The sequence below is a fragment of the Lycium ferocissimum genome, chromosome 9, assembly GCF_029784015.1.
Source record: "Lycium ferocissimum isolate CSIRO_LF1 chromosome 9, AGI_CSIRO_Lferr_CH_V1, whole genome shotgun sequence".
NCBI lineage: Eukaryota > Viridiplantae > Streptophyta > Magnoliopsida > Solanales > Solanaceae > Lycium > Lycium ferocissimum.
Window position 1 is genome coordinate 18,529,466 of NC_081350.1, and position 26,013 is coordinate 18,555,478.

Below are 26,013 nucleotides of genomic sequence, written 5' to 3' on the forward strand. Positions count from 1 at the left end.
TACCCCTCACACAAGTATGACTTGGCATATCTCCGACAAAGTAAAGATTTTCATATAGACAAGCATATAAACATGCTCTTTTATCACCCAAATCCTCATACTATAATTACTCTTACCTAATAGCCTCTAAATTTACCAAAGGATTTTGTCTAAGTGTTTACTTTCAAAGAAAAGTGATAATAGTTTAAAGGTGGAGGAAAATCCTGCCATTCGAAGAAGAGTGAAACATTTTCTAAATGAAATTCTTTGTAAAAGATAACCCTAACTACTTCTGCGGTTAATTAAGTGAACAATGACAATAGTTCATCTTTCCTGATGCATAAAAAGAAAACAAAAGAGGAATAAAACAAGCTAGCAAACAAAAAGACTTCAAAATTAAAGCATAAACACTGATGATCCCAATACACGTTGCAGAACGATCTAGACAGCAATTGATGTTGTACAGTTTGCTTCCTTAACACAATTTGTAGAACCCCTAGAATTCACTTCTTCCCCCCACTGCTAGTGAAAGGGATAAAGCACATACTACCCTTAAAGCAGAACTCGTGTATCAATTAACTTATTGAGGCACTAGCATCTTCATTATTTAGTACCCTCAAGCCCCTTCATCTTTTCTTCATATCCTGGTTGAAGCTCTTCGACAATGAATATCACCCCTCATCCCCTATAAGAACAAAAAATTTACGTACTGCAAAGGATGAAGCTATAAAATGGATCGACGGCTTATAACTTGTAGAAATTCCTCCAATTGAAGGATATGAAACTCCAAATTCAAGAGAAAAGACAGTATTAACCAATTTATGTAGAAAATCAGAGGAAACACTCCTCTATGGAGTGCAAATAAAAGGTTCAACTTCTACTTACCTGAAAATTCATATAGTCCTTTGGTGTGCACAGAATTTTACTGCTTTTGGCCGCTAGTATCCTGAGCGGATAAATCATTTGTGAAAGCGAATTCCGAAACCAGAGCAATATGATCACTTCCCCACTTCTGGATAGTCGGAAAACAAAGAAAGAAAGAAAAAAAAAAAAAAACTGTTCAATACATTAAGTACATGGCTAGAAGACAAGTCGCTAATGAAAAGTGCATCTAGATAAATGTAAGAGTTGTAACAGAACGAGCTAATTCAATACATTACGTCTATCTATTAATGTAAAGTTTGTATGAATATCCGGCTCAATAAAAGAGGATGGGGCATTTGCAGATGTCATTCATGTTATAACTGAAACTACTGGGAACCCATATCCTTAGAAGATGCATGTCTACCATGAACCTGCATGGTTCATAGCAAACTGAACTGAGTCCAATATTACTTTTTTCCCAACAAACAATCGAGTCATATGCCACGTGCTCATCCTTGCCAAGAGCTACATAAACAGCTTTTAGATCATGTGTTTTCATTCCCACTCTGTATCTCATATTATATCCCATAGCTACCATTGTAAACAAGGTTGGCACTTCAACCCAGAAATGTTTGGTGTGTCGACTATGCATTTTTTTCAATTGCTTTGTTGGTTGCTTGATAGCTCTTATGGTTTTCAAAAGAGCGAACAAAAGATGACCACCAACAATCATTAGAAGATCTAAAAACGACAGCTTTTGCAGGATGTGCAGAAAATACTTACCAATGCAATAAAAAAATGCTTCCTATAATACTTCAAAGGAGGTAGCTTTTACTGACTATGGGGATGAACACATCTCCAGACATTTCATCTCAGACATTATTACTGGTTGCTACGATTCTTCTTATGCTTTAAGTGACACATGCTTTAAGGCAATGTGTCATTAACAAAGGTGAAACTATCTTGACCTGGAAACTGTCACTGAACTTCTCGTAAGTATGACAGTAAGCCGATGCAGATGATTTAATGTTCAGAAGGCAGCAGGTACATAAGTGATTTAGAATTTCAGGAAGTTAAGTCGCATTTCATCCCTATTGCAAATTAAAATCTAAATGTGGTATCCGTAGCACTAAAATCTGAAGACCACTATATGAAAGGAGATCAAACAAATATTCCACCATGCATGACAAAACCAAATTTCTGCGCAGCAAGGATGAATCAGAACAGTTGTTCTGTAAAGAAACTACTCGTAGTTTCTTTTACCAACATACCTTAGTAGGGAAACCTCTCACAAATTGCATGGCGTTTTTTGGAATCGGAGCTAGCACCCTTGCAGTTTGAAGCCCTTCAGAACGCCTGAGTGTAATTTGAACAATTAGCTTTTCATGATATTCTTGAGTTCTAACTGATGGAATACCAAAACCATCAACCACAGAGATGCATATGCATCTGACATATATAAAAAAAAAACACATCACGGTCAGGTTCTTTAGGAACCCTAATATCAAGAGCATTTCAAATAAGTCGTGAATAACTATGGTAGTGTTATAAATCAATCTGGGATCGTATATTTGTTCAACAATGTTTGAATTAAACAAAAAAGGAAGCAGAAGCTAAGGGAGAATTTAAAGATGCTCACCATATATAATCAACTGTACCCATGAAAAGCCTGTGATAGTTGGTCACTTCAGGTTCTCCTGTTGAATCTCTTGTTCCAGCAAAATCCTGCAACTGCCAATATGTGAATTGCAGTGTTAAAAAATGAGCAAGTAGCCAGCCAGATTACCAGCCAAGTGAAGAATATATCGTAAATACTTACAATATGATTGGGAATTGGGAAAAGCACATAGAGACTAAAAGCCTAGTATAATAAGAGCTACCTCTACTGGCCCTGGAAACGCATATGGAAAGTTAAAATTCCATACAAAGTGGCATGTTTTGTGTGGTTAGTAGTGAAAGAAGCATGTCTAACAGAAGATAAACTAATATAGAGGCATACAATTGTGCTCTAGATGTCATCTTTGTGGCAAGACAGCAGAGACTAACAAGCATTTATTTGTGAAGTAACTAGACAAATATGGACATCCTTCTGTGTATGCGAGGTATCAGTTGGGCAATGCCAAAAAGCTCCTTAGAATTGTTGAAATGCTGGAACAGGGGTGGAGGTCTTCCCAGACAGAAGCAGATGGAAGATGATACCAGGTTGCATCTGGTGGACTGTTTGGAGGGAGAGAAATCTGAGATGCTTGGAAGGAAAGGGCAGTCCAATCCAGAATATTAAAATGAACTCTCTTTTGTTATTTCATTTTTGGTGTAAAGAAGAACCTCTTGTGAATAGTGGTCACTCAACTATGAGCTATAAGGATATTTTTCCTGAGTGAAGTTGCCATAAGGATATTTTTCGTGTAAACTCTCTTTTTGTATATATGGCTTGTGCTTAGCCTTAGTGCATTTATATATAAATATGTTACCAATTTCAACAAAATAAGAGCTACCTCTACTTCCCTATATGCACTTGTCAACTTCAGATTATGTTCCATCACTGTGCAATCTGCATTGCCTGTAGCAGTTTCTATATCCATCGGAGTCCATGCTGATGGATCATAACTAAACCTCTCCCCGTCAACAACCTCAGTTTCCAAATCAGGAGCATCATCTGCAATCTCCTCACTTAAAGGGCGCAACTCTAAGGAACCGTCATCCTTCTTTAATGACTCATCCATTTCCTCAAGAGCAGTAGTTTGAAATTGGTTAGAGTCTGATGGAAAGGAACCAGCTTCACCATGTAACTGGGACAAAAATGTGTCACGACTTTCGCCTAAAAGTTCATCTTCTTTTGTGCCTTCAGAGACCACATTAAGTGACAAGTTGTCCATCTTTTCGTCCAACAAAACGTCAAAACAAGACTCTGTGTATGAGTTTTTAAGTTCAAGTGATGCTTTAGGGGAACTCTCTTTACCAATTGACAACACACTTCCAGAGCTTTCCAGAAGAGAAACTTCATGTGCATTTGAAGAATCAGAAAATTGCCCCGTCGATGACACATCTGAACAATGGGCTATTGTAGGTCTCTGAATGCTCACCACATTTTCAGAACCAAAATCACCTACTTTAGACTGTCCATCCTTTTCTCCATATGAGTCGGTTCTTGTACGCACTTCTGCTTCAAAATTCTGGTGGGAAGAGCTTGTTGTAGCGTTAGGGCTGGCATTGTTATATCCACTCTCAGAGTCCTTATCATATTCATCTTCTTGACAAGATTCTAATGAACTGGCTTCATCACTCGTACCTTCAACTGGAGAAAATGAGCTTTCACCATTAGAACTACTTGAACTTTCTCTAAAGACACCAACAGACAGAAAGAGTTCGACTGAAACTGTCAGATACATTACCATGGATTTCTCTAGGTAAATCATTTGTACTGTCGGAGCATGAGGTAACCATACAAGAACTTCCCGGCTCATATACAACAGAACTCTGAGGCTGAGACAAGGTACATGCAGAAGATCCAGTTCCTGAATCTTTTTCTGGAGTATCGAGCTTCTGTTCATCTAATGCCATCTTGCTGTCTTTCACCCCTCTCTCACTAGCCACTGTGGAACTTTGAGAAGAGTTAACTGCATCCTGGTGTCTGTGGTATCAAAAGAGAATTCTAGTTTTAGAAACATCAAGAGTGGATCCAGAAAGCAATCAAGGGTCTGAAGTAAATGTGATTTCAGCTTCCGTCACATTTACTGAAAGAACACAAGATTCTTAATTAAAAAAATAGAAACCCAATTGCAATTTTGAATAGACTTGTGGCTCAAAATCAATATGTGATCAACAAATCCAAAGAAATGATAGATCCGTAATGATCTTGCATTTTATTATCTTTTTTACTGCAATTCCTACAAGCCAAATCAAATCCTCAGAAACAATGGGCACCACATTTAGTCAGATATTTATTAATAGACAAGATTGGAATGATAAGATCAGACAGAGAAGTAAATGTGATTTCAGCTTCCTTCAAATCCAAATTAGCAATACCAACTATTGGGATTAATGCCTAGTTGTTGTTACACTTATACCAAGTATAGTGTTTGTCAAGAGTCTTTCTAGTTTGATTAGAAACTTGTATGCCAGTGTAGCGATAAGTGTGAATTTTAAAGAACCTCTAGTTTTAGAAAGCCACAGATTTACCTTAAAAGATACATTTATATACAAGTATTGGAATGTACTGAACCCTAATAAAATGGAATGCTATACAGGATGTATTAACCCACCCCAACTAGCTTGGAATTGGGGTCTAGTTGAGCGATGATACTGAAGTAGAAAACTTAAAGGATTATACATAAGCTGTTTCAAGGAAATCAGAAGCAAAGGCCGAGGACGAACCACTGTACTACAAAGTCTCCGTGAACTTACCGTAATTTATTTTAATAAGGTAAGAATCAATACCTAGCACTAGCATTGAGGCTACTACGCTTCACTGTATTAATTGTAGCTGATTCCTGTCCTGACACTTTATCCCGAGGCACTTCTGATAAGTCCAGCTGCAAGAAAAAGTGCCCAAAATGCATCCCAAAGCACAGAATCATCATATCTCAATAATAGGCACAGAAGAAAAAGGGGTGGGGCGCAGAAGCAAGAAACAAAATATCGTTTAAAGCTTACTCTTTCCTCGGCAATATAGTTGTATAATGGACTCTGGAAAAGGAGAAAAATAATAAGGAATTATTGCATGGATTCTGGTAAAGAGTAAAAAGGTGAACATATTATTGCACTACAACATAACATTCTCACGAGAAAGTAAGAGTAAAAAATATGCACTGTTGGAAAACATGGCATAAGCGCTTCAATGGGAATTAGTGAACCCACCTTTGGTGTACTGTTAAAATCTCCACAAATCACAATAGGAGCATTGTCCCAAAGTTTTGAAACACCATAAGCCTTATCCAGAAGCACCCTAACCTGGTTGCAGAAAAATTTACTTACACTAGACAGAATAAGAGTTGAATCCAATCAAGTGGAATCTTCTTTGCATCTACAAATGCTAAACTGAAAAAGGTGCATTAATCATGAAGTGAAAAGACTAAAAGCAAACCAAATTTATGAGTAAACAAGCAAGACAGATCTGCCAAGTATGCTAATCCTAAAGGAGGGAAGTAGGGATGGAAACGGGACGGGACGGGGAGGGGGCGGGGCAGGTTAAGCCTTAACCCCCAAGTATTTTACCCACCCCGCATAAATTCTCCTTTTTACTCTTTTTCTTCTACTTTGTTATTTACATGTTTCAGTAAAATCTGTGCCTATAATCCTTCTTTGACCTCAGAAGTACCCTTGAATACTTTCAGGTTTTGCATCAGTCCTGTAAAAGTTTACAACACAGTACTCACCGTGTTCTAATGGACCTTCATTATTCAATTTATAAGTGTTGCCTTGCCAAATTAAAGAATTTGGATGTTTAAGTTATTAAGAGCCCGTTTGGATTGGCTTATAAGTTGCCTATAAGCTGTTTTCAGCTTTTTTGAGTGTTTGGCTGGCCAGCTTAAAGCCATTTTGTGCTTAAAATAAGCCCAAAAAATTAATTGGGTTTGTTTGGCTTAACTTATCTAAAGCAGCTTATAAGCTGAAAATAACTTATAAGCCAAAAAAAATAAGTTGGACTACACCAACTTATTTTTTTGGCTTATAAGCTGTTTCCAGCTTATAAGCTGCTTTTTTTAAGCCCATCCAAACAGGCTCTAAGTACCTACTAGGTTGAAGATGGAGTAACGCAATTGCTTGAGATTGGCGTCTCCAAGTTTCAGACTTAGTTGCCCAGCCAGCAATGTCAAACACCAGATTTTAAAAAAAAAAAATGGTAATTCTTGAAAAAATAACCACTAAATACTGTCACGCAACACATTTTTAAATTCAAATAGCATTCAAATGCAGCAAGTACACCCAGTAGCTCTTCATCCGCAAAGAACCCACCCCTCCACCTTCTAATTTTCAGATTGTTTTAACCCACACCCCGCATAAAATCTCCCCACCGGCCCACCCCGTTGCCATCTCTTTACGGGAACAACCAACTTTATGAGTAACAAGAAGACAGTTCTACCAAATATATCTTAGAGGATAACAATGTATGAGCATCAGCAAACAGATTTAGTGGAAAGAGAAGGAAATTTTACCAATCCCTATAGCAATTGTTTAAATGTTGTCTTTGGGATAAATATAGTTTTGTTTTTGCTGTTGGATATCTGCAGAATTTGGAGACATTTACAAAAACAACTCCTTCTGAAGCTTTGAAGTAAGGAACGGATCAAGTAAAACAGTTTAGGTGCAGTGCTAATGCTTTTCTTGACAAATGTCTGCTTCTTCCCAAGATGGAAACCCTTTTTGAGGAAAATAGGCCCTCATATCAGAATACTCAAATCCTTCCAGATTATATTTCCCATCAAGTTTGGGGGACACAGCTATTTCTATGCCTTTCTAAGCATCAACTGATTTCCCTAGATTGGAGCTGTTTTAATGTTTTATCTCTGCACGAAATATTAACTTATCCAACTTTCAGGTTAAGAAAGTTCTATATTTTTTATAGGTTAAGCTGGAAGAGTGTACGGAAGAGAGGTGGAGAAGAAGACTGATGGCAGATAATCCCAGCTTGTGTTTGGTGGACAATATGACAGGAAAGGAACGCTAGAATTTTTGAGAACACTAGAAGCTCTATCCAGGAAGTTAGGATGAATTGTCTAAATCTCTTCTATTTTTGGAGTAAGCAAAATTTGTGGGGGGAGATAGGAGACCTAGGAGATTTAATAGGAAAAGTGTAAGTGTAAGTTTTTGTTGGGTGCTCCTTATACTTTTGCTCTAAAGATTACAATTCAGCATCAATTGAAGCTGAATTTTACTGTGAATACAAGTCGTTACCAATTTCAAAAGAAAATCTATATTTTTTATTTATAAACATAAAAGATAAAGAAAAAGTCAAACATGGAAGTCCTCATGTCCTCATATAAAAGAATGACGGGGAAGCAAAATTAAGATAAAGCAGTTGAGAGACACCATAACTCAAGAATACAAAATACACTTCAGAACTTCGTGTTTAACCTTACCATGCCATTACAGAGAGAACAGCATACCAAATACAACGATAGGATGCTATAAAAAACTTCAGTGAATTAACAAGTTAACAACTTAAAATATAGCACGAGCGAAGAAAGAACAACAGCCTTGGGCATTCATTTTCTAAATTCATGTCAATTTATTCTATTTAGCACTTCCCAGTTCCCTCTGATAAACACAGAGGGTTGTATTCACTTAATCACAGAAACATGACGAATGCTAGTTTCTCTTTACTACTACCTTCTCTGTAAATGGATTTTAGTACAGAACCAACAAGCGGGGACAAGCAGTAAGGATACATACATGAGCATTGACTACAATCTAGCAGGTCACTAATGTGTGAAGTAGAGTAACGTATGACTAGATAACTGCCAAGTATAGGATATAAAAATACTGGATAGCTGATCTCCAAATAAATTCATGCACACATCGATCGGGTGAAAAGACAGTATTTATTGACAATAAGTACCTGTCCGAGCTTAATCTCTCCCCTTCTAGGATTGAAAAGCACATGAGTATTACAAATTACAACCTTATTGGAGTCACCGGGGCTGCAAGTGTAAGATACATCAACTTAGCAAATAAAGAATAATGACAACAAGTTTGGCTCATACAAGGAACTCGAGAGAAATGCTCCAAATAGCATCTGAACTTGTAAAATCATAGCAACAATGAATATCAAACACACAATCAACTGCTATCATTGGCTAATCTATGTAGAAACATCTGATTGAAAGGGCCTCGAAAAAGAATTATGAGAATACACTCTCTAAACCAGCTTCTTTTGCAGTTACAAAAAAAAAAAGAAAAAAATTGGAAAACACAGTTGTAAATGATATAACACTGGTTCCGACAAAAAATAAAATATGTACCCCATCAAAAAACGACGAGATTTAGAGTTCTTGGACAATCCACATCTTTACATTCAGAAACTACAATTGGGCACTTCTCTTTAGACAAAGTGCAATTACGTGAAGGAACATTCACATGAAAGCTATCACCTTCCATGTACGAGAGAGAGAGAGAGAGACTTCTTGAATGCTGCTGAAGAGAAAGAAGAATATGATAGACAATCCGGAATCTAATTACTTCACAAGCAGTTTAGTGATGAAGAACAGAGAAACAGAATTATAGTTTACCTATCCATAGCCAGAAGCGTAACATATCTAGGTTGCCTGGGGTGCAGTGGTTCTACCTTATGTACTCTAGCCACTGGGAATTGCAATAATTATTATTTTATTTTTTTGGATGAAGAATAATTATTATTTTTTTAGTTAAGGTGGATTATCTAGAAGAGATATTTAAAATAAATAAATATGCATTATCTAGAAGACATCTCCTCTCGTCCGATGAAACTAAGCACGCTTCTCTTCTAGCTTAGGAATTACCTTAACCTTACCTCTAATAGATATGTCATTACTATGACCACACCTGCCATCAAGTACCATCACTAGCAATTGAATAGCAGATATGTCCGCCAAAAGATATACTTTACTTCCAATTTTGTCCTACAATCTAGCTATGTCAAACTAAACAATTGCAAGTAAAGATCGACTACCTTTAGGAGATATCAAGCTGAACCAACCTTCTCCTCTTTTCTCCCTCACTACGCCACTAACTTCCACCACCCCTTATCCATTCCTCATTGTAGCCCCCCACCTGTCCCTATGCCAACCTACTGGTCCTCCTCTTCCCCAATCTTAACCAGCCACCCCTTTCCTTGTCCTAGCTGTGCCACCCCTCCCAGCACCAAATCCACCCCTCTGCTTGGTTCTTCCTTCCACACCTTCCCACTTTCCTAAATCGCAACTCCGCCAGTCCTTTCTCCTTCTCAGTCCCACCTTATGCCCACCAGTACATTATCCCAGCCACCCTCTCTCACCCATCACAGGCCCATCCCTTCTTCTCCACCCTCCAACCCCCTATCTCGGTCCCTCCCAAGAGGGAAATCACAAATAGGAAGAAAGTGAAAGAGGGCAATAATATAAATGTAAAAAATAAAGAAGAGGAGGCTTGGATGACATATCACCTTCTTTCTTGAACATAAGGAACCCATTACTAAAAAAGGAACTATGTTTTTCAAGAAATGGTAAATATTTTATCATAGTGACACTAAGGAAGTGTTGTAAAAACCGTACACGTGAGCCAAAATAGAAGTATATCCCTTTCTTGTCCTTTAGGGATTCTAGGAGGTCAAGTACTAATCATTAACCATTTACAAAATCCTCAACACCGAAAAGAAAATACAACAATATGATTAAACTCGATTTTTTAAATAGAATTGGCTGTCTTCACAACACCTCAAAAATCCTGGTTGATGTTTCTGTATGGCATTCATCTTCCCCTTGTCTATAAATCTTTGAATTTATTGGCTAGATCCTTCAAACTAGAGTTGAACGAAATCTCCGGCAGATAGCTACAGTCCTTCTTTCTCCTTGTATTGCTACAATGCTGAGATACAATGCCATAGTTGAATAGATAATTCTCAAACTAGTGGAGAAGCATGTTTGTTTCGGCGAATTATAGTGGGGTGTGTTCAACCTTGTACCAAGTGAAAAGAACCTCAATGAGCCAATATATGCATTTCTTCTCGATTTTGTCCTCTCTCACACACACAGTAAGGGGGAGAAAGCGTTAGAAAAGAAAACTATTTGTAGAGCTTAACTTTGTTTCTTAAAGGCCTTTTAATTTAATCATTATCTGATTCAGAACTTTGTTTTTCGATCTCACACTGCTCATTAGTTAATAATCCTGCTACATTGGTTTCTGTATTTAGTTTGAAAGGAAATAAGATATTCAAACAAATAATTCAAGAGCAAATGCATATCCACCTAATGTATTATCACGCAAATATGGGACAAGGAAATTCTACAAAGAGAAGGTTGTTTAATTCTGTGTTGTTTACGAATGAGTTTGAATTAAAAAACAAAATAAAAACAAGTCAATGTTTACAAAATTTTAGAATCATTATACTACGTCCGGTCTCAATGAGCATTTTAGTTCTAGACCAAGGGTATAGCCTCATAAATCACAATTGTGGTTTGTCATACTAAGTATCTAATCTGAAAGAACCTGCATTTCCACTCATACAAAAAGCTTTTGCGACTCAAGGTTCAATGTTCTGGCATGCTCTTTCCCCATTCCTATTCATATATGTTCTCAACTTGCAATACTGTGCAACTGCCCTAATAGTTGAATACTTCCTATATAATATTCTATATAATATTCTCATCTTTGTATTTATTAATCTTTCTGGTCATTTTCTGATTCCGTATCATGACAATTCTCAGTAGCAGCAGTGGAGACATTTTGAATTCTGAATCTCATATAGACAAACTGTGAGCAAAACTTTCCCCTGCTTAATTTTCCTCGTCTATCAAAATGTTTCGCAGCTGAAGCGAAGCTCTAAAAGCGCTGCCATTACTTGGGAGTAGGGAGCAGAGCAGAATCTTTCCATCCTATTAAATGATGTCTAACTAATACTGGTATTTCACAACCATCTCATTGAACTCTATCTTGCTGAAATCATCAAAATATTTTCAGCTCAAAGATCATAGTTTGCATCAAATGGATACATCTAATATCACTTGTAATTACTTCTTCCGTCTAACAGGTTTGTGGTTGAAGCATGAATTTCACGAAGATTAGTTCTCATTATCTGGGAGACATAGCAGGCTTTTGCCTTGCATAGTGTAAGTCAAACTAAGATTTGTAAGTCCTCGCTATCTCATTTGACTTTTTTAATAGTTCAAATCAGCAAAAAATACTGTGTGCTCAAAGATTACAGTTTGCAATTAAAACTAAAAAAGAGTTAACAACTGAAGATGTATAATTCCAAAGAAAAAGAAAAAACAATATCAGAAGAAAAGGAAAGATACAAAGTGGCCACTTTAAGGAAAAAAATGAGAAACAGGTATCAACACAACCAAGTGATCACAGGGATACTTTTTACCCTTGCATTCCTGGTTTGAAACTATTTCATTAAGGTTTGCGCTGTTTCACAAAACTTCCTCTTTTAAATTCAAAAATAACTATAAACACATCTAACACAGACAATGTAACCAGTGGATAGATTAAATTGATTAGGATCCTCAATTGGACAAAAAAAAAATTTTAATTTCAATAATGATATGCTGGAGGTTTCTCACTCCCCAGGGCTTCACTCTTTGATAAATTCCTTCAACCCTTTCTTATCAGCTTAATAATCTCATGCCAAATAATTGAAAGAAGTGAAAAAGAAAATATAACTTTCTTTTGATGTATACATTGACAGAAATCACCCAAGTTGCATAATATTTAGTTGGGGATAAGGAAAAAAATAAAAAAATAAATGAGAAAAAGGCTGAGGATGCAAGAATTTCCAGCAGAAATGAGGCCTCAACAGATATTTGATCTAAAAGGTACGAATCAAACTTTCAAGAGATTAGTTGTTTTACAGTGCAATTGTCAAAACAGAGAAGACCCTAGTACCCTACCTTGCTGAGGGAGCTGGTGAACTCTTACTTTGCTGACCTAGAGACTGATAGAAAGAGATAAACACAATATCAGAAAGAAAGTTTTGCACTTGAAGATTCACACTAAAGCAATGGAAATAATACTTTAGAAGAATTTACGCAGTTTTACACTTGAAGATTCACACTAAAGCAATGGAAATGATACTTTAGAAGAATTTACGCACCTCAAATACACATATCTGGGCAACATTATCCCGAAGCCCAAACTTTTTAAATTCAATAAATTCTTCATGCACCAACTTGAATCTAACATAAAAAATTTAAATAAAATTCAAACAAGATAATATCATGGACTAGTAGTTTAGATGCCATTACACGTACTGCATTTGCCAAAAATAAACACAACAAGGTTAATATTAAGATGATAAAGCAAATCATTGAATAGTACATTAATTAAGGAGCTGAGACTAGTCAAGCAAAAGTAAGACTTAATACCCCGGAACCGCGAATCTCTAAAAATACACTCAGATTATATTTGGCAACAGTCTAAAAACGACTACCAGCATGCTTAAAAGACCTCGAGCATATCTAGCAAGTTCCAAACTTAGCTGGAGTACAGCATCCTGACACATAGACATGCACATTTCCAATGATACTATAAAGTTGGCAAAGACGTGATATAAGACTGGATTCTATGACACCAATGTTATAACTAAACAGACACGTAGTTACTAATCACTGAGCTACTAAGCACATCAAATTACCTCTTTACTGTACACAACAGTACAACAAATTCTACACATCAGTGTTACAAATTCTACACATCAGTACAACAAATTCAATAGCTTATATACAAGCTTTTGGAAAAGCTGAAATCAGTGACTGTGTGTTTACTGAAAGAGATATACAGACCCAGCAGTTGCGATAACAAAACAACCATATCCGGCAATGAAGTACAATAAGAGTTTAACATTTATCAATATAATTTTAGGTTCAAAACTGCCAAAAGATACAAATCTGTGGAAATCAGGAAGCAAAAGTAGTAACAATATAAGAAACATAGGGACAAAATTTTAATATCCATGGGAGTTCAAACGAAGATGATCATACCATGCGGCAAGTAAAATCTGACTAGCTCATCAAGGAAGCAATATGCACTAAAATGTGATAGACTGATTGGTTGATTATGTTTGCCAGTGCGAAACGAATCAAGATGATCATAGCATTAGGTAGTTATATGTGACTAGCTAATCAAGGAAACAACACACACTAAAACATGATAGACTGGTTGGCTGATTATGTTTGCCAGTGCAGAAAGAAGTATTATGCTGTTAACACTTCTCCATAAAGAACACTTTTTATCAACTAATTCATTTATTATATGTGCAAACAAGTGCTATTGGATTGCCAAAGAAGAAGTAAAACAAAATTAGAGGACTAACTACTAGAAATCACAGCTGCATAGAGCCTGTAAGAACAACGTAAAATCCAGAAAGACAAGCTAAATATAAAAGCCACCTAAAAATACACATAACAGCTAAAAGTATCAAAGATCTGCAAAGGCATGAGTAGATCAAATGTACAAAAAACTGGATCTACAACAAAAAGCATTTTTTTTTTAAAAAAAAAAAATTGTTTCCTCGTGCGACAAATAAGTAACAGCATTGTCTATTTAGTCTATCCTTCTGATTTGGGGGTGCAAAGACTATAAAATCTTGCCTTGATGTATTCCAAAATATTGCACATCCATCAGCTGGATCTCCGGTACGCCTCTACATCAAATATAAATCATGTTAATCTATTCCACATGGCACAAGAAAGTATTACTACAAACTATGCATTTGTTCTTGTGGCTCAAGAGTAATAAGGTTCTCAGAGCCAGTTATGGGCACAACTATGTATATGCAAGTACCAGATATGGATGATTCAAATGGTGATCTGTGTATGTGAAGGATACTTATAAAGTAGAATTTACATTCAATGCGGTTAGAACATTAGCACTTCATGGCAGAATGAAAGGTCTAGGTGATATAGGTTCACTAAGAAGCTAGCACCAACAGATCTATCTAATAAGGAGAGTTTTTCTTTTTTGTCAGTTTTATAGCGCTATCTTCTTTCTTATCAGGCTCCACATTTCCCTTTTATTAAGCGCTGAAAAACATGACACTAGCTGCAACTTCATATAACTACAACACTCCGTGATCCATTGACCCACATAATTCAAGAAAAGATATCCAGACCACCAAGCAGCACTTAGCTTTTACTAGCTAATGAAGAAACTTGAAATACAGTTCTCCAACAAGAAAATCTTATGAAAAAGTCCAACTGGGAATTTATTATTTTTGGAACAGATCTCTCTGATATTCTACTTCTTTTAGTGCAGGAACATCCAGGTACTCCTTTCCTAATACTAGAATAGACTAGGTAAGCAAAAGAAGGAATGGCAAAGAACCAGGCAAGGTGGCAATGACAACTGCAATAAGCAACACCAGACTGATTTGGAGTGCATGACCTCCAGATTACGAAGTTATATTTAGTTATTTACTTTTCTCCTCCAGAAATCTAAGCTTACAAGTACAATGGTCATGTAGCACAGTGGAATATCTGAAAATTCAATTTATGAGGTAACATACAAACTAAATAATGAAAGGTTTCAATTCACTCGTGTGAAATGAGAAGAAATTCTTCACAGTAGTATATGTGAACTGACTGTTCAGTCAAAAAAACAGGATTAAACATATATTTCCTCTTTGTCTCGAGTTCGCGAAATGAGAACTCCAAAAAATAATTTTTAGTTAAGAAGCTCACCACCAGAGAAATCTCGTCTTGTCCAAACCACCAAAGGGGTCTAACTCCAACTTTCCTTCTTGCTTACTCTTTTAGAATGCCTTAGGAAATCTAGGGTGTACGTACAAGATGAACAGAAGGGAGAAAAATAAAAATTTCCTCCAACCAAACCTGGTGTTTCCGAACATTGCCCAACAATTCTTGGACATCTCTCTCATGCAAAGTTCCAGTGACAATTAAGACAACATTATCAATCATGTGACCATATCTGAACCATATCCATTTTGATTCTTGCAAAACAAAGTCTCGATTATTGTTAGGAGGTAGAGAGGAAGGATATTATATTATAAAGTTGGGCTCTGGGCCAAAAAAAGTGAGTCCCAGGGTTTATGGGTAAGGAGGCTTTGCGGGTATCAATGGAGGAATTGAAGAAATAAGGAAAAATGTAAATGGGAAGAAGGGGATTCTTTAGAGTGAATGGATGAAAAAATTGAGAGAATTGTCCTCTTTAAATCCAAGGACTTGGAATTTATCGAAGAAAAGATATAATGGTTTCGATTTACTGAATTAGCAAATGAAATTATATACCCCTCCTTGTTTTGAAACATATAGAGGATTATTTGGCATTCCAAAATCAAGTAAAAAAGCCTCCCTCCAAGATCTTTTGCTAAATTTATCACGGGGTCCTCATCTCGACTTTACAGATTTTATATGGCAGGGGGAGGGGGTGAAGCTTCAGATTTTCCCACATTTACACATTGCACTTCACAAGAAAATGTTGATTCGTGATGCATATTTCAATGTATGAAAATTGGGATGCTACAGATATATTCCTCTTGGGTTCGGTTGGGCGGCCCTCCCTCTGGCACTTCCTCACAACATATTAATCAACATAAGTCACCAACAAATAATTTGACATGTGATAAATAGCATGAAAGCATCAAAAACCTTCCAGATGCCACTGTATCCACGCAACTTCAATTCTGCCTCCAACTCCTGGAATCTGTCAACCTCCTGAAATGAGGAAACATCATAAGCCATACCAAGAATTGTTTCCACTAGAAATGATATAAAATATAAATAAAACAACAAAACACAGACAAAGAGGTTACGAATGATGATTAGGGTTAGAACATATGGTGACTTACATTAATTTTCAAAGGAACTTTACTTTTCCGGAAAGATGATGATTGATTATATTAAGCTTTGGAGGGAAAATAAAATATATGCACACACACATATATATATGAAAGATAGATCATATAAATAGATTAGGCTTACATACACCATATAAAAGTGTCTGTAAGTGTTTCACATAAAAAATGTAGCAATATATTTTTACGAATGTGAACATAACCTTCTGTCAATCCTTTCTCTAATGTCTCTTCTTTCACGTGGTACCAGAGCTACAGCAAGAAGTTATGGATTAACCAACTACTTAGAGAGAGAAATCTCATCGCTTTCTAGTGACTGTGAGTGCTCGCTGAGTCATTCGTAGTATCTGTGAGTGTTTTGCAGTACCACCACGACTTTGATACTTCCAACTGACAAAACCCGACAATTGGTCTACTGACCAAAGAGGATGCACGCCCACACCCACCATTCAGATCAGAGCTTGGTGAAGATCCAGGTCAAGCCCAGCTCCGGTCATATAATATTTTATGACTTCCTGGTGAATATCCCTGCAATTTCCTAGGTAAACCTCTCCAATTTGATCTCTTGATTGTGTATGTTCAATTTTCTCTAACAGCTTTGAGGTTATTAGGTCATTCTCTTTTTCTTGATAAGGAAAAAACAAGATTGACCTCATAACGTCAAAGCTGTTAGGTCAATCTCTTATATTTGTTGTTGAACTCACATGTCCTTCGAATTGACATTATTGGTTCTAAGAACATGCGGTTTGATAATTCGAATCGCCTGATCATCACAAAACCCTTGACATATAGTGCTGACCATTTATCCTAGTTTTCTTGATTCAATTATGTGCAAAGGACAAGATGTGCAAGGTCACTTTATCAAGCAACCTACAAATATTGATATGATGGGCTAGGTAGTAGGTCAATAAGAAGTTGAACAGAAGTGAAGACTGAAGCCGCTTTATCAAATACACGAGCGCTCAGAAACAAAAGTTCAGGAGCATGATAGCTCAACCAACAGTAGAGGGGTGAAGCTGTAAATGAACAGATTAACCTAAGAAGGGCATTTATCCAGAACTTGATCTGTGGCTTGACCACGACCCAGAATGATCTACTTCTAGATACCGCAATCTAGTTGGAGTAAAAAGACTATTTTATGATGATCGGGGCATGAGAAGACCGTTCAGTATACAAATGCAGATTGGGAAGGGTCACCTCTAAGTTCTAACCCACGATGTACTTTTGGATACTGCAATTTAGTTGGAGGCAATTAAGTATCTTGGAAGAAAAAGACAGAAAGTGTAGTTGCAAGATCCAGTGCAAAAACAAAACATTGGACCGTGAGAATGGTGACTAGTTGACTCATATGGGATCAAGCAACTATCAAAGAATTGAAACCTGGATAGATTGGTCATATATTTACATAGAGCCTATGAATGATGATCAAGCAGTACATATTGCGTCACTCTTCACTTTTTTTATTTTTTTTTTATTTTTTTAAATTAAATCAGGTAAACGTATTTTCATTCATTAACATGGCCAAAAAGCTAGTAGATAGTATCGCTTATCCTGTCATATTAGTAGTCGCATTATCGCGATATAAGTTCTTGTGCTTTGATTTCTGCTATTATCTGTTATTTTCTGTACTTTGATTATCTTATTTTATCTGTGATAGCTACTGCCCCTTTGCAAACTGCTTCATCATGGGTTAGTCGCTTTTGTTATTTTCATTTCCATATCGCTTTGAATTTTTTGGCCTTATCTGACCTCTTTTTACGCTTTCTATTGAGCCAAGGGTCTTTCGGAAACAGCCGTCCTACCTTGGTAGGAGTAAGTGCTGCGTGCACTCTACCCTCCCCAGACCCCACGTTGTGGGATTTCACTGGGTTGTTGTTGTTGTTGTTGTTGTAACATGGCCAAAAAGCTGGTCGTATACTGCATCACTCTTCATTTATCAAAGAGAAACTCTTAGGAAACATTGCCACAGTTTATATGATCGAATGACTAGTTTGTACAAGCAAGGAATTTGGTGAATATATAGAAGTGGCATGCACCAGATTGAAGAGAAGTGTTAGATATGTTGTGTAAATAGACTAGGATTACATGAAACTTATAAGTTTAATGTCGCCTACTGAGAAATGCAACAATATATATTGAAGAGTGTGAACACAAATGAACTCAAGCATAAGACTTGTCTTCATGCATTCTCTCAATTGACAGTTATTTGTACACACTCCCCAATTCTTTATTTTGTTTTTCTCTCTGTCTCTCTCTACACATACACATATAGATAAAGATTAAATGCAGGAAAATAAACAATCTCTTTAGTCAGCCATGCTTTTCAAATTTGCTTTGGGAGCCCATAGACATACATTTACAAACTAGAGTTACCAATTCATTGATAGTACTGAACCTTTCATACCAACCTGGAAGGAAGGCCAAGTACCTATATTAGAATTTAGAATAATTTCCATACATCCTGAATCATACCACATCAGTCTATGCCTATTCCTCAACATCACTATTAATTGGATTAAATGTTGCATATCCAATGTGAAGTTTTCTGTCTTAATCAATGGAAGTCCAGAGGGTTTTTTTCAATCCAGAAGGGGTTTGAGACAGGGGGATCCACTTTCCCCTTTCTTATTCCTATTGGCTATGGAGGGGTTAAATTACATGATCAGAAAAGCCAAAACAAATGGATGGATAAGGGGCTTTGGAGCACAAAACAATAGGGGTGAAGGTATGGAAATAACACATTTATTGTATGCTGACGACTCCTTGGTGTTTTGTGAGGCAGAGGTTAATCAGATCAGACATCTAAGGACTATTTTGACCATCTTTGAAGCCATTTCTGGTCTTCACGTCAATTGGAATAAAAGTTGTTTATATCCAGTGAATCAGGTGAATGACTTACAATTGCTAGCAGGTAATTTGGGGTGTCAAACTGATTCATTGCCCACAAATATCTGGGAATGCCTCTGGGTGCTAATCATAAGGCACAGGAGGAATGGAATGATGTGCTAGAAAGATGTGAAAAGAAATTGTCAAGATGGAAAAGTGAATATCTTTCCATTGGAGGCAGATTGATATTGATAAATTCAGTCTTGGATGCTTTGCCTACTTACATGATGTCTCTATTCCCTATCCCTAGGGGTATAGAGAAGAAGTTGAACAGAATCAGAAGGCAATTTTTGTGGCTAGGCAACAAAGAAAGCAAAGGCTACAACTTCGTGGAGTGGGAGATTGTGACCCGCAACAAGCAACATGGGGGCTTGGGGATTAAGAATCTCAGATTACACAACCAGAGTTTGCTCCAGAAGTGGTTGTGGAGGTTTTGCAAGGAAGACAGGTCTCTTTGGAAGAATTACATAGCTCATAAGTATGGGTTGATGAACCAATGGGCAACAAATGAAGTGAATACTACCTATGGATGTAGTGTTTGGAAGACTATTAGAAGAATGTGGAATGAATGCAGGGAGAATATGAGCATAAAGGTGGGGAATGGGACAAAAACTTCTTTTTGGGAAGATCATTGGATTGGTCGTTGTAATCTCAGGACTCTGTTCCAAGATTTACACATCATCAGTCTCCAAAAGAATGAAAAAATATCTCAAATGTGGACAGAACAAGGATGGAATCTTGTGTTTAGAAGGGCATTGAATGACTGGGAAATAGGGAGAGTATCAGATCTGCTTTTGTTACTGAATTCCTTCACCGGTACCACAGATACCCCAGACAACCCAGCCTGGAAATTATGCAACAAAGGGAATTTCTCTGTCAAGACACTATACTGGGAGAAAAACAAGGTTGGGAACCCATCACTGATTTGGCCATGGAAACTTATCTGGAAAGTTAAAATTCCATATAAGGTTTCTGCTTTTGTTTGGTTAGTTTTGAGGAGGGCTTGTCCTACACAAGAGGCTTTACAAAGAAGAGGTCTACAGATATGCTCAAGATGCCTATTTTGCGGGAAAAATGCAGAAACAAATGAGCATTTATTCCTTCATTGTCAGACAACGGCACATCTGTGGCACATGTTCTTTTGTACACTTGGGGTGAATTGGGTGTTACCAAGATCAACTTTAGAACTTCTATGCAACTGGGAAGCAATTGGAAGAAGAAACGCACAGGAAGACTGGTGGCAAGCCATTCCAGCTTGTATTTGGTGGACAATCTGGAAGGAGAGAAACTCAAGACAATTTGATGACAAAGCTAATTCTATACAGATAGTTAAAATGAAATGTCTTAGTCTCTTATACTTTTGGTGTAAACAAGATATAGTGGGGGAGGCAGGAGATTTGGTAGATTTTCTAGGCAATATGTAAATTGTAACTAGTTCTTTTTCCCCCAGGCCACTGCTTGTGGTTTTACTTGTAAAGTGCCTCAGCAGCAGTCCATATGCTGACATTTTTGGATGAAATACAAATGTTACCTTATTCAAAAAAAAAAAAAAAAAAAAAAAAAAAAAAAAAAGAACCACAATTCAGCGTATAGAAGGCAAACATTAATTGAGTCAAGAATCATAACCTGAAGACACAATATATCAGCTGACCACCATCCAAGCTCAGAAAGGATACTTCTTTTACGCCATTGCCAGTCCAAAATATGTTGTGGTATGTGAAAGTAAAGTTTTCTCTGATGATCAATAGCAAGGTAATCAGCTAGTATGTTGTATGATAAGACTGAAAACTGTTCTGCAAAATATAATAGCAAGTAAAACATTCATCAGTTTGGTCAAGACCTATCTTAGTAGGGCTAAGACCAAAAATTATGACCTATAGGCTATACACCCAGAAATTGACAAATTATCTCAAAGATGAACAGCATAAGTCAAAAATATTTGGCACGCAACAATCTTAAAATCCTGACCACAGTTCAGCTGACTTAGATGAATAAGTTGGTAATATATTAAGGGAATGCTCCAATAGTGGTATAAAGGGAGCAAAAAAATGATTTGAACAAGTTTTTTTTCTTTTCTAAGAAGCAACCAAAAGGGGCTTGAAAGGAAGTATTCCATACTTCCAAGCAACACGAACTTTTTAACGCAAAGCGAACGCTCCTGGTTCCCGTCCTACTCATGTGTCCACAATAGGTGGTTAGTTGTCCCCAAAGTCTTGAAAGGCAAAATGGAACTCGCAAGAGCAAGGCTCAAGGCAAGGCAGCCTCTAAACAATCCGAGGTGACCATAGAGACTAAAAACACATTGATAGGTGAAGCGTTTGCCTCATATACACTCTAAGCCTTAGACTAACGCCTTGTGCACACTTTATAGCTTAAATAGTTCGCCTTGTATTTGATACTTTTTATGCTTCTTTAAGCATTTGGTACTGTTTTATGCTTCTTCTTTTTTTGACAAGGTAACATAATGTATTAATAAATCATCAGCATAAAGTGCTGGAGTCCAAAAATTTACATCTTTAAATCTACATCCGAAAGAGTAAAAACAAGACTATCTCTGAATCCTCTTTCATCTTACAAGGATTCTAGGATGTCTACTATAGAAACAGGGTCATCTATATACTCTGAACTGCACCAATAACAAAACTTATAATGCAATTGATTTTTTTTTTTTTTAATCTTTTTGCAAGGAGCTACTATTGCCTTCGAAACACCTAGAATTTCTCTCTTTCCATACAGTCCACCAAATTACTATTAGGACAATTCTCCATCTGTCTTTGTTTGTACAGCCATCTCACTCAGTCTTCCAGCTAAATAGAGACTCTCTTGTTCTTCCAGGCATAGTCCACCTAATACCTCTGAAACTAGTGAAGAGATTCCACAGCTAACTAGCCACTTTACAGTGAAGAAACAGATGGTTAATTGTCTCTGCCTTTTGCTCACCCAAAAAAAAAAAAAAAAAAAAAAACATCTTGAACACATATGAATGCCCCTTTTCATGAGATTCTCCCAGATAAGAACAGCTTCTTTCACTACCAGCCAAGTGAAAACAGTCACTTTGTAAGAGATTTTGATTTTACAGATAAGCTTCCCAGGCAAAAAACTGATCTGAGATCCCATCTGATTCAAATCCTTATAGGCAGAACTTACTGTAAATATAACTTTTCTGTGACATTTCCATCTCAAGGTATCTTCTCCTTCCTGCAGCCCTTTACATTGATCTAAAGTGTGCTTTATGCTATTTTATGATAGCTAGACATGATGCTTGTCTCACATAACCAAATCTCCAGAGGAGAGTTGTGGCAAACTGTAGATGTTAGTATGTTACATATGCAACAGGGAGGAAAGTAGCAGCCACCTTTTCCTACACTTTCAAATTGCAAGACGGACATACTTTTTTAACCTCTTCGGAGTCTCTTTTGTTATGCCTTATACACTGACGGAGCTACTGATGATTTAGATTCTTTTTTTTTTTTTTTTTTTTTTGGACTAGTTATTTCATAATTAAGTACGTGATACTGTTTTATCGTATTCTACAATTAAGAATTTGATGATTTATAAACTTTTACAAGGGTAATCATAAAGGTGTTAGTCACAGCATCAAGCAGATGCCCTATCTAAGCAAAAGATCCAGACTCCCTATTAGAAGCCAGCAGACAAGGGAGCTCATAAAGTTCATAGTATCCTCTACATCATTCAATATATCCCATCTATACCAATGGGCTAAAAGATCTATACTAACTTTCAAAGATGTACAGGAGTAACCCTTTTCTCGAAGCATCACTGCTTCCTTTCTCTCCAAATGCTCCAACAGATGCACCACGGTAATAGTGATCCATCTTCATGGGCCTTTGAAAGACCTATATCCTGACATCTATAATCTGACTTTACTGCCTGAAGCAAATGAGTACATGTATGCAGACAGCAAACTTTAGAAGATTGTTGAATGACTGAGAAATTGAGAGAACTATTGATTTTTTTAGGAGCTTGGACGGAGCAGTTTCAAGGCATCAGAGATAGTGAAGATTCACTGTTATGGAAAGGAAACAGCAAAGAGACCTTTACAGTCAAATCTGCCTATCATCTTTCTTTTTGATATTATAACATAGAAGTGAAATCATCTTTTCATAAAACAATGGTAAGATCAACATTATGATGTGAGAAAAAATGTTGTGCCTTCATTTGTGAGATCACAATTTTATATCAAAGAGAATGTTGGACCACTAAGGCCTCCACAGGATGAATGTCGCCGAAATTATGTGTTAAGATGGATATATGGCCATACAAGATTAGTAATGAACTAATGATCACATCAAACAGGTGATATAAATAGCTCGCATAGAGGAAAAAATGATAGATGGTCACCTGAGATGATTTTTGCCGATATTTAGTTTGGAGATGTTCAAAGTTCCTAACTATTTCAATTAAGATTTTTATCCTCATCCTCTCCATTTTCGAACTTGATGCCCCTAGGGCTTAGGCTACACCATGCAAGCTAAGCCTGGTCTTGAAGTAGAGAAGGGTAGAGGGGCGGGGCACATTATCATATCACCGTGTTCCAAAGGCTACGGTTGGTCCTAAGGGTTGGCCTCAAACAGAGTTCTTGATCATAAAAAAAGTCCACTTCCCCTAAGCTAGAGTTTTCAAGATTTCATTCAGCTTCCAAAATCACTACCCAAACTAAAAGTTTTACTATTACCATCAACCTCCCTGACTCACAACACGTTAGACTTAACTAAGGTGGTTGTTGCAAAGTTAGACCTCCTTTTTATCTCTATCAATGGCAGTATTTAGTTTCTCCTTATTATTCAGATCATTAAATTCCTTAACTAAATGAACTATCATTAACCATGAAGTTTGGATACCTAATCCATGCGAGTACATCAGAGTCAGGTAATTTAAAATAATGCACATATTTTTTTGGACGAACCAACTGGGCGTGCTACTTCCTCTTCTTTTCTTTCCTTTTTTTTTTTTTTTACCTCCCCTTCTCTCTGGGCTCTTCTACAAGAGTATGCTCAAGTTCAGCAAGTCTTTAATGTGTTTAGAGCATCCAAATTAAATAATCAGACGTATGTTAGACCTTTCAACATGACAACATTTAGATTTTAGATTAGAACAGCATTATACTGTTGTGTCGCAATTTTCCTATAGTCAAAATGGAAGTTTCATATTGGTTAGCATCACTGGAACTCTTCTCCACACCATCTGCATATCAACACTTCATATGAAACAAGTCCTATTTTGTTGCATTTTTCAAAGAATAATCAACCTAGTCTACATAGAGATATCCTCTTATATTCTGCTTTGCATTTCTCAAAACATACCGTTGTCCCATAAGTCGAAGGAACATTTCTACATTGACCATATTTTATGACTACAAACTCATATTACAAACATAATACACCATTCATATAACGATTTGGATACATGAATTCTTAACTTTACGTATATCCTTCCATCTAAGCAACAAAAATCCACAACTACAACAATGCCTCAATCTCAAGCACGATGATTCATCATCAAATTGACTAACTTTAAGCTGGTTGTCAAACTACCACATACACCTTCCTTTTATCTTAGCTTGGGATTGTACCAACAGTTGAATGTACCCATATTGGAGTAAATGCAACATCGAAACAACAACAACATATCCAGTGTAATCCCACAGGTAGAGTGTTCGCAGACCTTACCCCTACCTCGTGAAGGTAGAGAGGCTGTTTCTGAAAGACCCTCGGCTCATGTAACACATATCAAAGCAACTTTTCTTTTTTTTTCTTTTTTTTTTGCTGCATATCAAAGCAATTAGAAAAGGAAAACACAGAATTAAAGTGGACATAGCAAATAAGAGGGAGAGCATTACATAGCATAAGAGAGCAGTAACAACAGCCGCATAATGCGATAACCAAAGCCCAAGAAACAACTAAATGCAACATAGAAAAAAGATGCAAATTTACCGCAATGAGGTGGAGGTCCGGGTCTAGCATACTCCCAATTCCGAAAATTCAAAGCCTTGGGAGGCAATGGCCGCGGCCTGAACTGCTGATTCCCATGAAAATTCGGTCTATTAAACTGCCGATTCTCATAAACATTCGGTCTATTAAACTGCTGATTATCATAAAAGTTCGGTCGATTAAACTGCTGATTCCCATGAAAATTCGGTCTATTAAACTGCTGATTCTCATAAAAATTCGGTCGACTAAACTGCTGATTTCCATAATTCGGTCTATTGAACTGCTGATTCTCATAATAATTGGGTCGATTAAACTGGTGATTCCTCAAATATTGTGGTGCTCTATTGAACTGTTGATTCTGACAGAGACCTGGTGGTGGTGCCACTGCTCTATAGGATTGTTGATTGTGATTAAAAGGTTGAGGAGGCGGCAATTGTCCATATATTTGTTGATTAGGACGGATATTCGGCATTGGTGCCCTAGGACGGAAATTTCGATTGGTTTGACGAACAGAATTGAAGTGAGAGTCTCCAGTTACAATGTCTTGTTCATTTCCTTCGCCGGAAGGATGGTCGGAAAAGTTTCTCCGGCCACGGCCACGGCCACGGCTACGGCCGCCTCGGAACTGTAAGGAAATAAGGATTGTATCGTTAACAGTTAACTGTGAAATAAGGAAAAGGAAGTTAATGTGAATTTCGTATTTCTTACCGGTTGAGAAGATGACATGGCGGCGGTGGTGTTGGTGAAAGTAGTGGCGGCTAGGAGGTGGATGGAAGGAGCAGAGTGCTTCTTCATCAATGTCTGACTAATAACATTTCAATTGTTGACTACTGAATAACTGTAAACTCC

At 37.0% G+C, this 26,013-nt stretch overlaps 1 protein-coding gene across 7 annotated transcripts; it reads right to left on the reverse strand.

Moving 5' to 3' along the window:
- Window positions 1-215: 215 nt before the first annotated feature.
- Window positions 216-26,013, reverse strand: LOC132029784 (carbon catabolite repressor protein 4 homolog 6). Of its 7 annotated transcripts, none has more exons than XM_059419139.1 (17): window positions 25,873-26,013; window positions 25,168-25,789; window positions 20,840-21,006; window positions 16,122-16,187; window positions 14,106-14,158; window positions 12,611-12,692; window positions 12,408-12,451; window positions 8,402-8,483; window positions 5,701-5,793; window positions 5,497-5,529; window positions 5,281-5,375; window positions 4,236-4,474; window positions 3,339-4,138; window positions 2,483-2,574; window positions 2,115-2,199; window positions 865-991; window positions 216-664 (listed from the first exon to the last, which is right to left on the reverse strand). In XM_059419139.1, exons 1-16 carry the CDS (start codon window positions 25,957-25,959, stop codon window positions 902-904), a joined length of 2,730 nt encoding a protein of 909 aa, XP_059275122.1. In that variant the 5' UTR covers window positions 25,960-26,013; the 3' UTR covers window positions 216-664; window positions 865-901. The 7 variants fall into 7 exon arrangements, with proteins under 7 accessions (XP_059275122.1, XP_059275123.1, XP_059275121.1 ...); XM_059419140.1 differs by having other exon boundaries at window positions 2,483-2,568; window positions 8,402-8,489; XM_059419138.1 differs by having other exon boundaries at window positions 8,402-8,489.